Source organism: Bactrocera oleae, chromosome 4 (assembly GCF_042242935.1).
Source record: "Bactrocera oleae isolate idBacOlea1 chromosome 4, idBacOlea1, whole genome shotgun sequence".
Taxonomy (NCBI): Eukaryota; Metazoa; Arthropoda; class Insecta; order Diptera; family Tephritidae; genus Bactrocera; species Bactrocera oleae.
In genome coordinates this window covers 6862774-6875616 of record NC_091538.1, presented here as the reverse complement: position 1 = coordinate 6875616, position 12843 = coordinate 6862774, and the positions used below count along the sequence as shown (strand labels likewise).

Here is a 12843-nt window from a genome sequence, read left to right as displayed (position 1 = left end):
TACAATACATACTCGTACATATAAGAGTCATATGTGATCGAAAATAATTGCTGCTTTATTTTACTTCACTTAGATGTATATATATTTTAAGCAATAAGAAACATAAAAATTAAAAAAAAAAAAATAACAATACAAACTTTTAAAAATTTTATAAAATAAAATAAATATAAAAATTTAAATTAAAAATAAAAAAAGTAATAATAATAGCAATAATATACACATGATAAAATATTTAGTGTAAATGAATTGCCAGACAAATTTTGTTTCATAAAAAATAAATTTTTCATTAAAAAATATTAAACTGCCTTAATTAAAAAAAAAATGCAATCCAGTAAAGAATATTACATTTTTATTTGTGAAAAAATTGTTTTTGTAAAAAAAATTTAGTATATAATATTTATGCTTTGCTTATGAAAATTAAAGCTACAAAAGCATCAATAGCGACCAGCGTTTATTAACAGCACATCAGCATTCAAACCTTTATAATATTTTTTCAGCTGACTACATTTAAAATGGAAGACCTTTTATAACTGACATAAATGTGCAGCATTGTAAATATAATATATATATTTGTAACAATTTTTTTTTAGTATATTTATTATAATAACACTAAAAATATTATTTCTTTTCAGTAAATATAAATAACACTAAAAATATTAAAATTTTATTTCAAAAAATATAAACTTATATTTGCATATTTATTTTATTTCGATAAGAAACAATATGTTATTAGAAAGACCATTAGCCATAATTAGAGGTAGTCACAAAACGAACTGTAATGATTACTTGATGAAACCTTAATGCAAATATTCATATTTTGCATAACCTATACTATTTTTAGGTTAAGCTGGCCCTGAGAATATACTTTTATACATTAAGGTTATATTTTTTGAATGTTTTTTTTTATAATTCTTTAAAACTGCTTGTATTGAAATATAGGGTACTTAACGGAATCACTTACTTTCAATTACAATTATTTGTCTTCCGTAGACCACGCAGTAATTATGGCTGGGGATGTTTATTTGTATATATGGTACATATGTATGTATATATTGCAAACATGGCAGCTTAGAGGAACAGAAGAGCTTCATGCCAAAAAATTAGTTTAAGTACCAAGTTTATTCAATACAACTTTTGTAAAACGCATTTCAAAAAAGGCGCTAATATGATAGATATACTCGCATTTCTGTGTGAATTCCGCATTTATCAGCATACAATTTGGAAGTAATTAAAAATGTGTAACTAATATAAACGTAATTTCCGATATTTGGTAAACATAAAATGTAAGCTTTTAGCTTTAACTCATAAAAATTTTTATAAAGCTTTCAGGCTCAGAAACTTTATTTGCAATATTTTGGACTGCAAAAATTTTAATAATTAAGTAAAACCTCCGTAAAATTAAATTATATAATTTTTTTTAAGTGCGGTAATAAAATGGTAAATAAAAATTAATTTTTAATTAATACCAAATAAATTTTATAAAAACTAAACATGAAATACAAATTTTGAACATTAAAATGTACATCTATTAATTATAACTAATATAATTGTCTAGTGTAAACCTCAAAATGGCTGTAATTTGGGGTAAACAGTTAATTTGGCTCTAATTTATTTTGATTAAATGCATTGAAGAGAGCTCGAACTTTACGCAATCAATTAATTAATCTTAAAAGTGACATTTTTTTAAGTATTTAACGATTTCGCTGGAAATTATACTTACTTGGACAACTTAAAGCAAAAAGTTGAACTTAAAAACTTAAGCACACTTACATTGTGATAAAATTTTAAAGCTTATTGAAATTAATTACTCATTTATATACATAATTATGTTTACTTAGACCTTTCATCTATAAATAAGTAATTTGTTATTTCGAAGATAGCTCCGAAAGCGCTTTAGAAGTTTGTCATTTCTCCAGCGGCATGCCTACTTAATCTTCGCGCCAGCGGTGGTATGAATAAGTCTACATCTATTTGCTGACAATCTAAATAAATTTGTTTATTATCAGCCCATTTCAGGGCTTCCAATAGCAAACTTAAAGCATAACCACCAATTAATGTAATCAAAAAACCAATTACGGAGAACCACAAGTATGACAATCTATAGAACCAGTTATATTCGATTGCGGGCGACACTGTTGTTGGTTGCGCGGTTGTCATATTAAACGTCAAGCTGCGTGCCTGTGTAAGAGCCGCGGCGACCAAAGACATATTACCATTACCAGCAGCTGGACAACCATCATCTTTAAAATCTAAGGTGGTTGGCGGTTGTTTCGGACCACCAAAACCGATAATGAAGGAGAATATCAAACCGATTAGTAAGCCCAAAAGTACGCCACGTTGATTCGCACGCGTCGTACATAAGCCAAGCGTGAAGAGTGCCAACAATGGTCCACCAATTACGCCGAAAATGGTGAGAGATGCCTGTAGAACACCACCCATAGAACTGGCCGTGAATGCCATACCAATGCAGACAACTCCATAAATGCAGGCCATAATCTTACTCGGCAGTGTTGATTTTGTTTCATGTAACGTTGTTTTCGTAAAGTGTTTATACAATGGTTTGATATAGTCCTCTAACGTTACAGTCGATAATGAACTGACCGCTGATGAAACAGTCGAAAGACTGGCAGAAAAGATGCCCGATACGAAGAGACCACATAAACCAGGATATTGACCTGTGATTGGAAGAGTGGTGGGAAAATAACACAATATTTTCGACACTTGTGGTGTATGATGTGGTTTTATGGATTGAGTATTAAAGCGGATGAGATGAGATTTATGAAGTATTTCAAACCTAACCTAAGGACGTACAAGCCGTATCTAGAAATTTTACTATAAAAATAATTATAGTTTTGACCTTCGACCTGAGATGAAGTGATTAATACCTGTTCCTGTCTATAGCGAAATATTTTGCTGGTGAAAAATCCGCTTCAAGAGAACATTATGAAAATTGAAGGTACCATTTTTTTGTCAATAGCGACGAGCGTTTCTATGACTGTGGCATTATAAAATAACCTTGGTTTTACTAGACCTTATACATTAATCTCTAACATAACCATCTGATCTGGAAGAAATGTGTAGTTCTCATTACTATAATTGTAATTATATATAATTACTTAACCTAAACTTCAATTCTTTTGCATGAATTTATTGAAATTAATTTCTTTTAAAATAGTTTGTGCTCTAGATATACAAGTACATAACTATACTAATATTATAAGGAGGAAAGATTTGATAGTTTGTTGGTTTGAATTGAATAGGCTCCGAAACCACTTGACGAATTTGAAAAATTCTTTTACCGTTGGGAAGCTACACTTTCTCCGGTGAACATAGGCTTTATTATATTTTCAAAAAAGCTAGGGATGCTTACTAAGCCGCCAGTAATGTAACCCAAGGTGTAAAAAAAATTACCTAAAAAATTCCTTACGTGGCCTGCGCTGCGAATACTATTGATTATAATAAAACAAAATAATGTACTACAAATTTGCAGAACATATGATTATCTACATGTATACATATGTCGCGACTGCATATGTCTAAAAAAATAATAAATCTATATATGTAAATACTTCGTTGTTCACATATCATTGCCTATATGAGGTCCTCTTCCCCCAAGTGCGATGGCAAATGGTGTAATCTGCTTTATGATTTGGTTGAAAAAAAACGTATATTCCAAATTTTTTCTTACTTGTAGAATGTGTATAATATAACTCAATAGTTAAATAATTATAAATCTTTTGAATAGCTAGTTAATGTATCACCCTAATATTCGTTTTGCGATATAAATCATAATATATTAAATTAAAATATATGTATGTTGACTTTTCATTTAATTATGCTTTCAATCAAACAATTAAAAATCAATTACTGCTCTTACCCATTGTATCCACCGCAAATAAAGGCATCAATTGATCTCTCGATTGTATTCTACCTTCCAGTAGGGGATCACAATTTCTGTAATAGTGGAACATCGCTAAACCACTGAATAATGTGCTGAAACTGAGTGTGCTCAAAATAGGTAAATTCCACCATAAAGCCAATTGTGCGCTCTCCAAATTACGCACACTCAATAATCTTTGTACTTGCACCTGATTGACACCGTACAATGACATATATGTCACCATACCACCAATAATGAGACTCCACCAAGTGTGTCGCACAGTGGGATCCAAAGACAAGTCCGTGAAATAGAAACGATTACGCTCCTCGGCTACTTGCCAAATTGGTGCTAAGCCGCCAGCTTTGATCGCCGACACCACGATTACTGAGTAAATGGATGCAAACATTAAAATCGATTGAAAGACATCGGTTATAAGCACAGCTTTTAGGCCACCAATAGTCGAATAGAAGGTGCAAATTAAACCTATAACCAATATAGCGGTAACTTTGCTCACACCGGTAACAGCTTCGAGTGCTAACGCTGGTGCATATAGTACAATGCCCATATAAAGTATCATCTGTATGGAGTAGGCAATCGAAGCGGCGAGACGTGTTGAATGTCCAAAACGACGCTCCAAGTATTCATAAACGCTCATTGTGCGCATACGATAGAAAACCGGTAGGAATAAATATGCCGCAATCGGTGTGCTTATGATGTACGATAAATTGATTATACAAAACATGGTGCCAAATTGATAACTCTCACTAGAAACACCCAGTAACGTGATGGAGGACATAAAACTCGCCATCAAGCTCACAGCTACTGGAAATGTGGTCATACTCTGATCGGCCAATAGGTATTCTTTGATTGTTTTCTGCTTCCCTCCTGTATACCGATAGTAAATGCCAATCATAGCTGAGATTGCCAATATGACGATCAGCACCGCAAAGTCCCAACCATCAAAACTGGGCTCCATTGTATATATGAATGATTATTCAAATTAAATTAAGTAAAATGACGAAGCGAAGTCTGGGTTTCGTGTTCCCAATTACAGCTGGCATATATCTCTATATTATATAGAAAACATATTTATTGCTAAGATATCGGAGTAATAATATAATGAGCGTATATGTAGTATATCGATGCATGTAGATAAATATTAATACAACCTTACAAAACGGAGAAAATTAAGTAGATAAATCAGTAAGTATTGTCTTGAATTTTATGTGTGCTTATATACCTATACCTTTCTTTTATAAAAAACCGTTACCATATCAGAATTTTTATACCGATTACAAAAAAGTCATTCGTTTTTCTAAATAAGGCAATTAAATTTATAAATATTAATTATACATAATATATCTTTTAATTTTAAATTTAAAAAAAATTTAAATATATGGGAGGTAGGCGTGGTAGTCCGATTTCGATTTTTTGCACTGAAACATAGAAATGTCAAAATAATGTTACGTACCAAATTTGGTCGATATCGGTCGAGTAGTTTCTGAGAACACCGGTACCAAGTTTCATTACGATATCTCAATTTTTACTCAAATTACAACTTGCACGGACAGACGAACGAACAAATGTATCTATATTTAACTTCATATCTATGTCGATTAGTTTTAAGTGATACTAAAAACCGTTAGATAAACAAAACTATTGTACTCTGTAGCAACATGTTGCAAGAGTATACAAAATTCAGAAGAGAACATTCGAAACTGCTAAAAATTTACCGGCACTACTAAATTTTTGAACACAGCTGTATGCAGGCATATTTTCTGTTTACCTACAATGTTAATAATCGGTTTCACATTACAGTAGATTACATTTTTACTTTATGACAATTATTCCCGCTTGTTTTAATTTTTTCACGAACTTTTTTGTTATTGCACTTTTTTTCAAATTTATAAACAATTTAATAGAACTTCATCAGAATTGCGGTCATTAAATAAATATAAAAAAAACTGTTGACAGAACATGATTCGCTGATAATTTAATAACAATTTAATTTAATATTGAAATATTGATAAACACTCTATTTGAAAGTTGGAAGGACATTCAAGGCATTATATTTTCTAGTATTTGTTGCAATTCTAAATTTCTGCTATTAACTTATTGTTTCTGATTTGAAGCTCGAAATATTTGTTTTGTATAGTATGTGTACTGGTTACATATAAAAAGTCGACTATGTGATTGAAGGACATGTGCTTTCAAAGCCAATTATATGTCATCAATTCAGTGTGTTACGCGGGAAAGCGTTCAAAAAGGTATATGTATATTTGTACTTTTGCCAGAGAATGTTAATGAATATTCAATGAATCAATGCTATAAATGTATATTAGTGTATACCCATGTATGCTAGCAATTTGTGTTTATTTTGTTATATACATATGCTTGTTGTAAAAACAATACTTGCGCACAGCAATTATTCACTCGCACTATACATACATATATATGTATATACATATGTATGAGTTCACTACTAATAAAAATTAAACACAATTTTCAACAATTACAATCAGTTGTTATGTCAAACCGAACCTTTTAACTTGCATTCAAATATAAGCATATATATAATCACTTTATAACTGCACCACGTAACTTTAAAACTGTCTATTTTACGATTATTAACTTCGGAATCATAAAAACATTCGACTTCTTTGAAAATCCAATAAGAAGTGAACAGAACAGTTGTGTTGATAGAATACGGTCAATCTGGTAAGTTTAAAGAGAACAAATGTGCCGAGCAGCTGATTTGTGGTGAAATAGCAATTTTATAGTCACACAGAGCGTACAACATGCATAGAGTTTTTGTAATTGCAATAATTTAAAGAGTATATAAGTACTTTCAGTTTTTCTTTGTGCAATTTTTTAATAAATTTTAACTTATTTTTTCATAATATATATAATTTAGATATAGTAAAAATAATTTTATAATAGATTTAATATAGAACAAGTATTCAATTTTTACAAATAAATTTTATATTCATATTTAATAAAAATCGTTCAATTTACTTTAATCATTCGATCTGGTAGCATGAATTATCGGCCAGCTGGTGACTGTCAGAAGTTTTTATTATTCTTTATTTTTATCTATGCATTTTATTTTGTGAGATATTTTGCGGCTGTTTTACATTAGTTTTTCTGGCTAGGATTATTTATTGAATTTCGTAAAGTAAAAGATGGAATTTACAATTAATCATTATTTCAGTAAGCACAATAGCCGCTGTGGTTATTGCAAAGGTTTAAAATCATCGGTGTCCCATGGTAAGTTTGGAATTTTAAATAACGTTAAGGATGAAATGATATGCATATGTATGTATGTATATTGATTTGTCAACAAAATATTGAATAATAAATCAATACTACAAATTTATTAAAAGCTTATAGTAATTGAAAGGAATTAAAAAAACAAACCGGTTTATGCAGTTACAAGACTGTTGGTATAGAATGGTATTTACAATAATATACTAACATATGGACATATTAAACAACGAATAAACACCAAAAGTAGTATGAGTAATTATAAGGAATTTCTAAGAAATTGTTTCATTCAAATTTTCTATACTTGCTATATTTTTGTTAGTGCATGTACGACTTTATCAGTTTGGATACCTCTAATCATAATTGAATAGTATATTTAAAAAAATAATAATTGTTTAAATCAAGTGTAGCACGTTTAAAGACGATTTTTCTTGAATTTTTAGGCATGCATTCATACACAATGTTTCCACAAGACTATCAGGAGTTGATAGATCGCGGCTGGCGCCGTTCGGGTCTTTATTGTTATAAACCACTAAATCATGAAACCTGTTGTCCTTGTTATACAATAAAGTAACTATATTGTTTATGGCATTATTTTCTCATGGCTTTAATAAGTTATAATTCATATTACAGATGCGATGCTTTGGAATTCAAATTGACTAAATCACATAAAAAAATTTTGAAACGCATGACGCGTTTTCTTCGTGATGGTAAAAAAGATAAGAACGAAGGTTCTGTAACAACGAGCGCTGCTAAACAGTTAAACGAAGATGATGGTGCCGTTGGCGGTGCAGATAATGAAATGGATACTATGGGTGGAATAAATGACGAACCGCGAGAACCAAATTTGCCTATAACTGATGTCGATCTAGCAGTTGTTGCAGCCTCCAATCCTGAAAAGCATGAGGCGGCACGTAAAAAACACGAGCACTTCGATGATCAGACAGTGTCGCCAACACAAAGCATTAATACCATACCTACGGAAAGTGCGGATGTGGCAGATGGTCAAATTGCAACAAAGAAATGTACCAAATGTAAACTTTTTAGAAATTACTTTTAATACATATTCATATCCTTTCAGCACACGATGGCATAAACGTACAACGGAAGAAAGCGAAAATTTTTCGTTTGGAACGTCGACAAGCAAAAATCGCCGCTAAAGGTGTACAAGTGCCGGAAGATAAAAATGTGACAATACAAAAGCAAACAAACGGTAAAGAAAAGACGCTTTCCGATTATTTTACCGATGTCCAGCCGAATGATAAACACAAATTGGAGGTATGTAACAATTTCAAAGAATTATTTGCTTCATTTTGTATTATTTGCGGCATATGGGTTATCATTGTACTGGCAATTTGGTAGAAATATTAAGCATATGTATGTATATATTATTTACAGTATACAATTGTGCAAGCTCGTTTAATAACTACATAAATAAAATATCGATCTTTTCTCGATTCGATTTGTATTGTTGTTGCTATTTACAGGTGATTTTAATAGCGCCGAATAAAAAGCACGTTACTGATGAAGCATTCAATTTATATAAGAAATACCAATTGCTCGTACACAATGACGATCCAAATCGTCTAACACCATCTAGTTTAGAGCGTTTTTGTTACAAATCTCCTGTTAAGGTAATTCAATTGATTTCTCATTTATATTTCACAGTTAAAACTGGTACATGTTAAAAGCCAACAATTTAAGGATACGCTAGACTCGACATATGCGCTGTACCAGAAGTATCAAACAATCGTACACAATGATCCACCCACTCTTATTAGCGATTATTTGGAATTTTTACAAGAGTCGCCAATAAAGGTTAAATTAATGGAAAACAGTCAGATATTATTTAGATTAATTCTTTCTATTAACAAACATATGTATATTTTAAAACTAACTGCATTGCAAAAAAAAGTTATATATATTTTTATTTTTTATTTATACTTGTCTTCTTGCTTTTGTATGCAGCACACTAAAACACGCGATGGTCCCATTGTCGGTTATGGTTCGTTTCATCAACAATATTGGTTGGATGATAAGCTTATAGCGGTAGCTGTTATAGACATACTTCCATATTGTGTCAGTTCAGTTTACTTTTTCTATGATCCAGACTATAGCTTCTTGTCACTGGGTACCTATGGTTCGTTGAGGTGTGTGAGAAGTGTATATGTTGGTGTATATGCAAGAAATGCAAATATTTTACTATCGTTACAGAGAAATCGATCTTGTCCAACAATTGGCTGATAAAGTTCCTGCTCTTAAATATTACTACATGGGTTTCTACATACATTCTTGCCCGAAAATGCGTTATAAGGGCCGTTTGACGCCCTCATATCTACTATGCCCTGAGGTGTACACTTGGCATCTATTGACTGATGGTAGTTTTAATTTAAATTTAAATGTAACAGATTACTTAAATTCTATATTACAGAAATTCGTGATAAATTAAACCAAAATAAATATCAACGATTTAATGAGAATGCCGTTGCTAAAGATGCGGATGATTTTCAAGAATCGGACTTAAACAAAGTTGTGCTCTTATACGACAACACTTATTTAACTTATCGACAGTATATACAGGTAAGAATATTTTATTAACTACCAGCAGCGGTTGGGATAATGTTAATCGAATTATTTATAAAATAACTAAATAAATTAACTTCATTTATTTTGGCCTAACCTACAACTTTTGGTTTTGGTTTTTGTAACGGCAACTTTTAAAATTGTTTTTCCTACTTAATAAACCGTAATTCTTTATAACAAGCTATATTAAGTTTGCGCCGAACTTTGTTACACTCAAAAGATAACGTCGGAGATGCTATAAATTATATATAAATATGATCAGCGTGACGAGCTGAGTCGTTTTAGACCTATCTATTTGTGTGTCCGTCTGTATATACGCGAACTGATCCCTCAGTTTTTGAGATATTGATTTGAAATTTTGCACACATCCCTTTCTACCCAAGAAGCTGCTCATTTGTCGGCATGGTGGATATCGGACCACTGTAGCAAATAGCCTCCATACAAAAAATTAAAATCAAGCGCTTTTATGGTAAACTTTTTTATTCGACAAGATATCTTTAAGAAATGTGGCATAAATTATTATCCAAGGCAGCGCTACAATCGTCGAACAAATTGTTCAAATCGGATCACTATAACATATAGCTGCCGTACAAACTGAACTATCAAAATAGGTTCTTGTATGGAAAGTTTTTTTTATTTGACACGATATCTTCACGAAATTGGGCATGAATTATTATCAAAGTCAGCGCTACAAGCACCGAAGAAATTGTGCAGATCGGACAAATATAGCATATAGGTGCCATACAACCTGATCGATGAAAGTCAAGATAAAGATATTTTTATGCCATTTTATGCTATAAAAAATACACCTGTGAAGGTATAATATTATAGCTTCAGTGCAGCCGTAGTTAACGCTTTTACTTGTTTTAAATATTTATATTCATTACCAATTACTATGGCAAATATTTCATTATTAAGTAATGACTTTCAAAATGTTGTTGCAAATTTAAGTTAGTATATATCTAATATTTCTTATTAAACAGATTATTGGCTACTAGGCTGTGTACTTGTGCTTGTACCGTTAGTAATGCTAAAACTTAAAATTTTATTCAAATAACGCCCAATTTAAATTAAAACACTAGATATTATTGCTTCAACATAAATTTGCAATCTCGTTGATGTGAACTCTTTGCCATTTCATAACATTTTCGCTTAAAAATTATTGGTATATCTTGAAAACTCTGCTCCTTTTCCATGTTGTTTAATATATTGCGCAGTCATTGAAAATACCCAGCATTGACAACATGTTGGACGTCATAAGGAGCAGAATTTACAAAAAGGTAATTGCACGTATTTTATTTACTAACATATATACATGCCTACATACATATGTATATATGTACAAACACATGTACATTTGCAAACATAAACATTATATACATACTTTTTGCTTATTTTTTGAAAAAAAAGAATATACCAAATCTAAATTTTTTAAATTATTTTTTATCGTTATTTGTATCTCTATAATTTTTTGAATTCTAACTAAATATTTTTTAAATTACAGATCACTGGTGATAATGATGATCGCGATTTAATAATAGAATATGGCAAACTGGTCGGCAAATCACTGGCCCATCGTATGCTGTATGTCAAAACTTAAAGTTGGATACCTAACTTTATATTTGTAAATAATATTTGAATGTATGGCATAATTTCTATAAATACAGTTGAACTGTTTAGCTAAATTTATGCTTATTTTGAACTAATAGTTTTTTTTTATTATGTAATATATACTAAAAATGTTATTGTTTTATTTTAATCCTAATTTTAATTTTGGAAAATTGTACAAGACAAAATAAAAATTAAGTTAATACTAAATTTCTATCTTTGTCAGTAAATAAAGTTGTAGAAAAAACAAGAAGAAATGTAAAGATATCTCGTCTAATAAAAGAGTTTTCCACACAAGAACTTGATTTTGATCGGTCGGTTTGTATGGCAGCGCAGTTCCTATAGCGGTTCCGATAAAATAGCGGTATCTTGGCGATAAAAAGACGCTTTAAAAATTTTAGAACAATATCTCAAAAACTGAGGGACACGTACTTGGTATGTTTACTTCCGTGTGTTACAAACTTCGTGACAAACTTAATATACCCTGTTTAGGCAATCCTATCGAATTTATAGTATTTGGCCAAAAATAATGAAAAACAATCAGTCTCAAGAGATTGTTTTTTTCTTTTGGCTAATATTTTGTGTATAAAGCAACAACAAAAATTCCAGAAGCAGAGGAAGTTGACAAATCACTAAATATATTTTTATATTTTTGCAAATACATACGATTGATTCTTTTTTATAGTTTTTTTTAAAGAAAAAAGATAAAAAAATCGTAAAAATTAAAATTTTTATAACAATTATTCTCATTACAAAATTACAACGAATGCATGTACACAAACACACACTATGTTACACAATATTTCTCCTTTCAAGTGTATCGAATATCACCGCGTAAAATGACAAAGCAGTCAGTATAGTGAGTGAAGGACTTTGACAATTTGAGCGCACCATTCATATTTGATTTAATTTTTTTTTTTTAAGTTTTTTACGGTCTAAAGACTTTAAGCTATTTTACCATATTTATTTTCGTTATCACGCTACGTCTCGGTGCATATATGTAAATAGGTAAATAGGTGTCAATATGTTTTCGATTCATAAATCGAGCTAGTTGTGTAAGAGTTGAGCTATAAATAAAAGCGCTTAAACGGTAACGGGTTTAAGCTTTTATAAATATTGTGAAATTACCTTACTCAGCTCGGAGATTTAAAATTTATTTTTTGTGTTATAAGTATACTATACTTCCTAATTGATAATCATAGAATACGGTAAGCGCTTTCAGCTGAGTGGCCAACACGGAAAAAATCATATTTGAGTTTGGTTCCTCTGCTGATTGATTGCTTCTACCGCTCTGTTGCTTTCTAATTTTCCACTTTGACTGCCCAAAGCGAATTGTTTTCAGGCATCTCTGTTAGTTTTACCTCTACCATGTTTTTGATCATTGTATTATTTAATTATTACAATACATTCGAAGGCATTCTTACAGTAATAGCTGTATTTTTATTTACTAAAACCATAAGAATTCATTCGATAAAAAATGCGAGGTAACCAAACAAATTTGTGCAAAA

At 30.7% G+C, this 12843-nt stretch overlaps 2 protein-coding genes across 7 annotated transcripts; one reads left to right on the top strand and one right to left on the bottom strand.

The window, feature by feature from the left end:
- Positions 1 to 332: 332 nt before the first annotated feature.
- LOC106626780 (putative sodium-dependent multivitamin transporter) lies at positions 333 to 6591 on the bottom strand. 2 transcript variants are annotated; one of them, XM_070107754.1, is made up of 3 exons: positions 6422 to 6591; positions 3878 to 4945; positions 333 to 2675 (listed from the first exon to the last, which is right to left on the bottom strand). In XM_070107754.1, the coding sequence occupies exons 2-3, from the start codon at positions 4854 to 4856 to the stop codon at positions 1894 to 1896; spliced, it is 1761 nt and encodes a 586-aa protein (XP_069963855.1). In that variant the 5' UTR covers positions 4857 to 4945; positions 6422 to 6591; the 3' UTR covers positions 333 to 1893. The 2 variants fall into 2 exon arrangements, with proteins under 2 accessions (XP_069963855.1, XP_069963856.1); XM_070107755.1 differs by lacking the exon at positions 6422 to 6591 and adding an exon at positions 6230 to 6375 and having other exon boundaries at positions 3878 to 4947.
- A 371-nt stretch (positions 6592 to 6962) lies between these two features.
- Ate1 (arginyltransferase 1) lies at positions 6963 to 11635 on the top strand. Of its 5 annotated transcripts, none has more exons than XM_014246572.3 (10): positions 6963 to 7147; positions 7588 to 7714; positions 7778 to 8169; positions 8226 to 8422; positions 8632 to 8778; positions 9113 to 9294; positions 9359 to 9522; positions 9576 to 9724; positions 10945 to 11007; positions 11232 to 11635. In XM_014246572.3, exons 1-10 carry the CDS (start codon positions 7063 to 7065, stop codon positions 11325 to 11327), a joined length of 1602 nt encoding a protein of 533 aa, XP_014102047.1. In that variant the 5' UTR covers positions 6963 to 7062; the 3' UTR covers positions 11328 to 11635. The 5 variants fall into 5 exon arrangements, with proteins under 5 accessions (XP_014102047.1, XP_014102046.1, XP_014102049.1 ...); XM_014246571.3 differs by lacking the exon at positions 8632 to 8778 and adding an exon at positions 8813 to 8962 and having other exon boundaries at positions 6965 to 7147; XM_014246574.3 differs by lacking the exon at positions 10945 to 11007 and having other exon boundaries at positions 6965 to 7147.
- The last annotated feature ends 1208 nt before the right edge of the window (positions 11636 to 12843 follow it).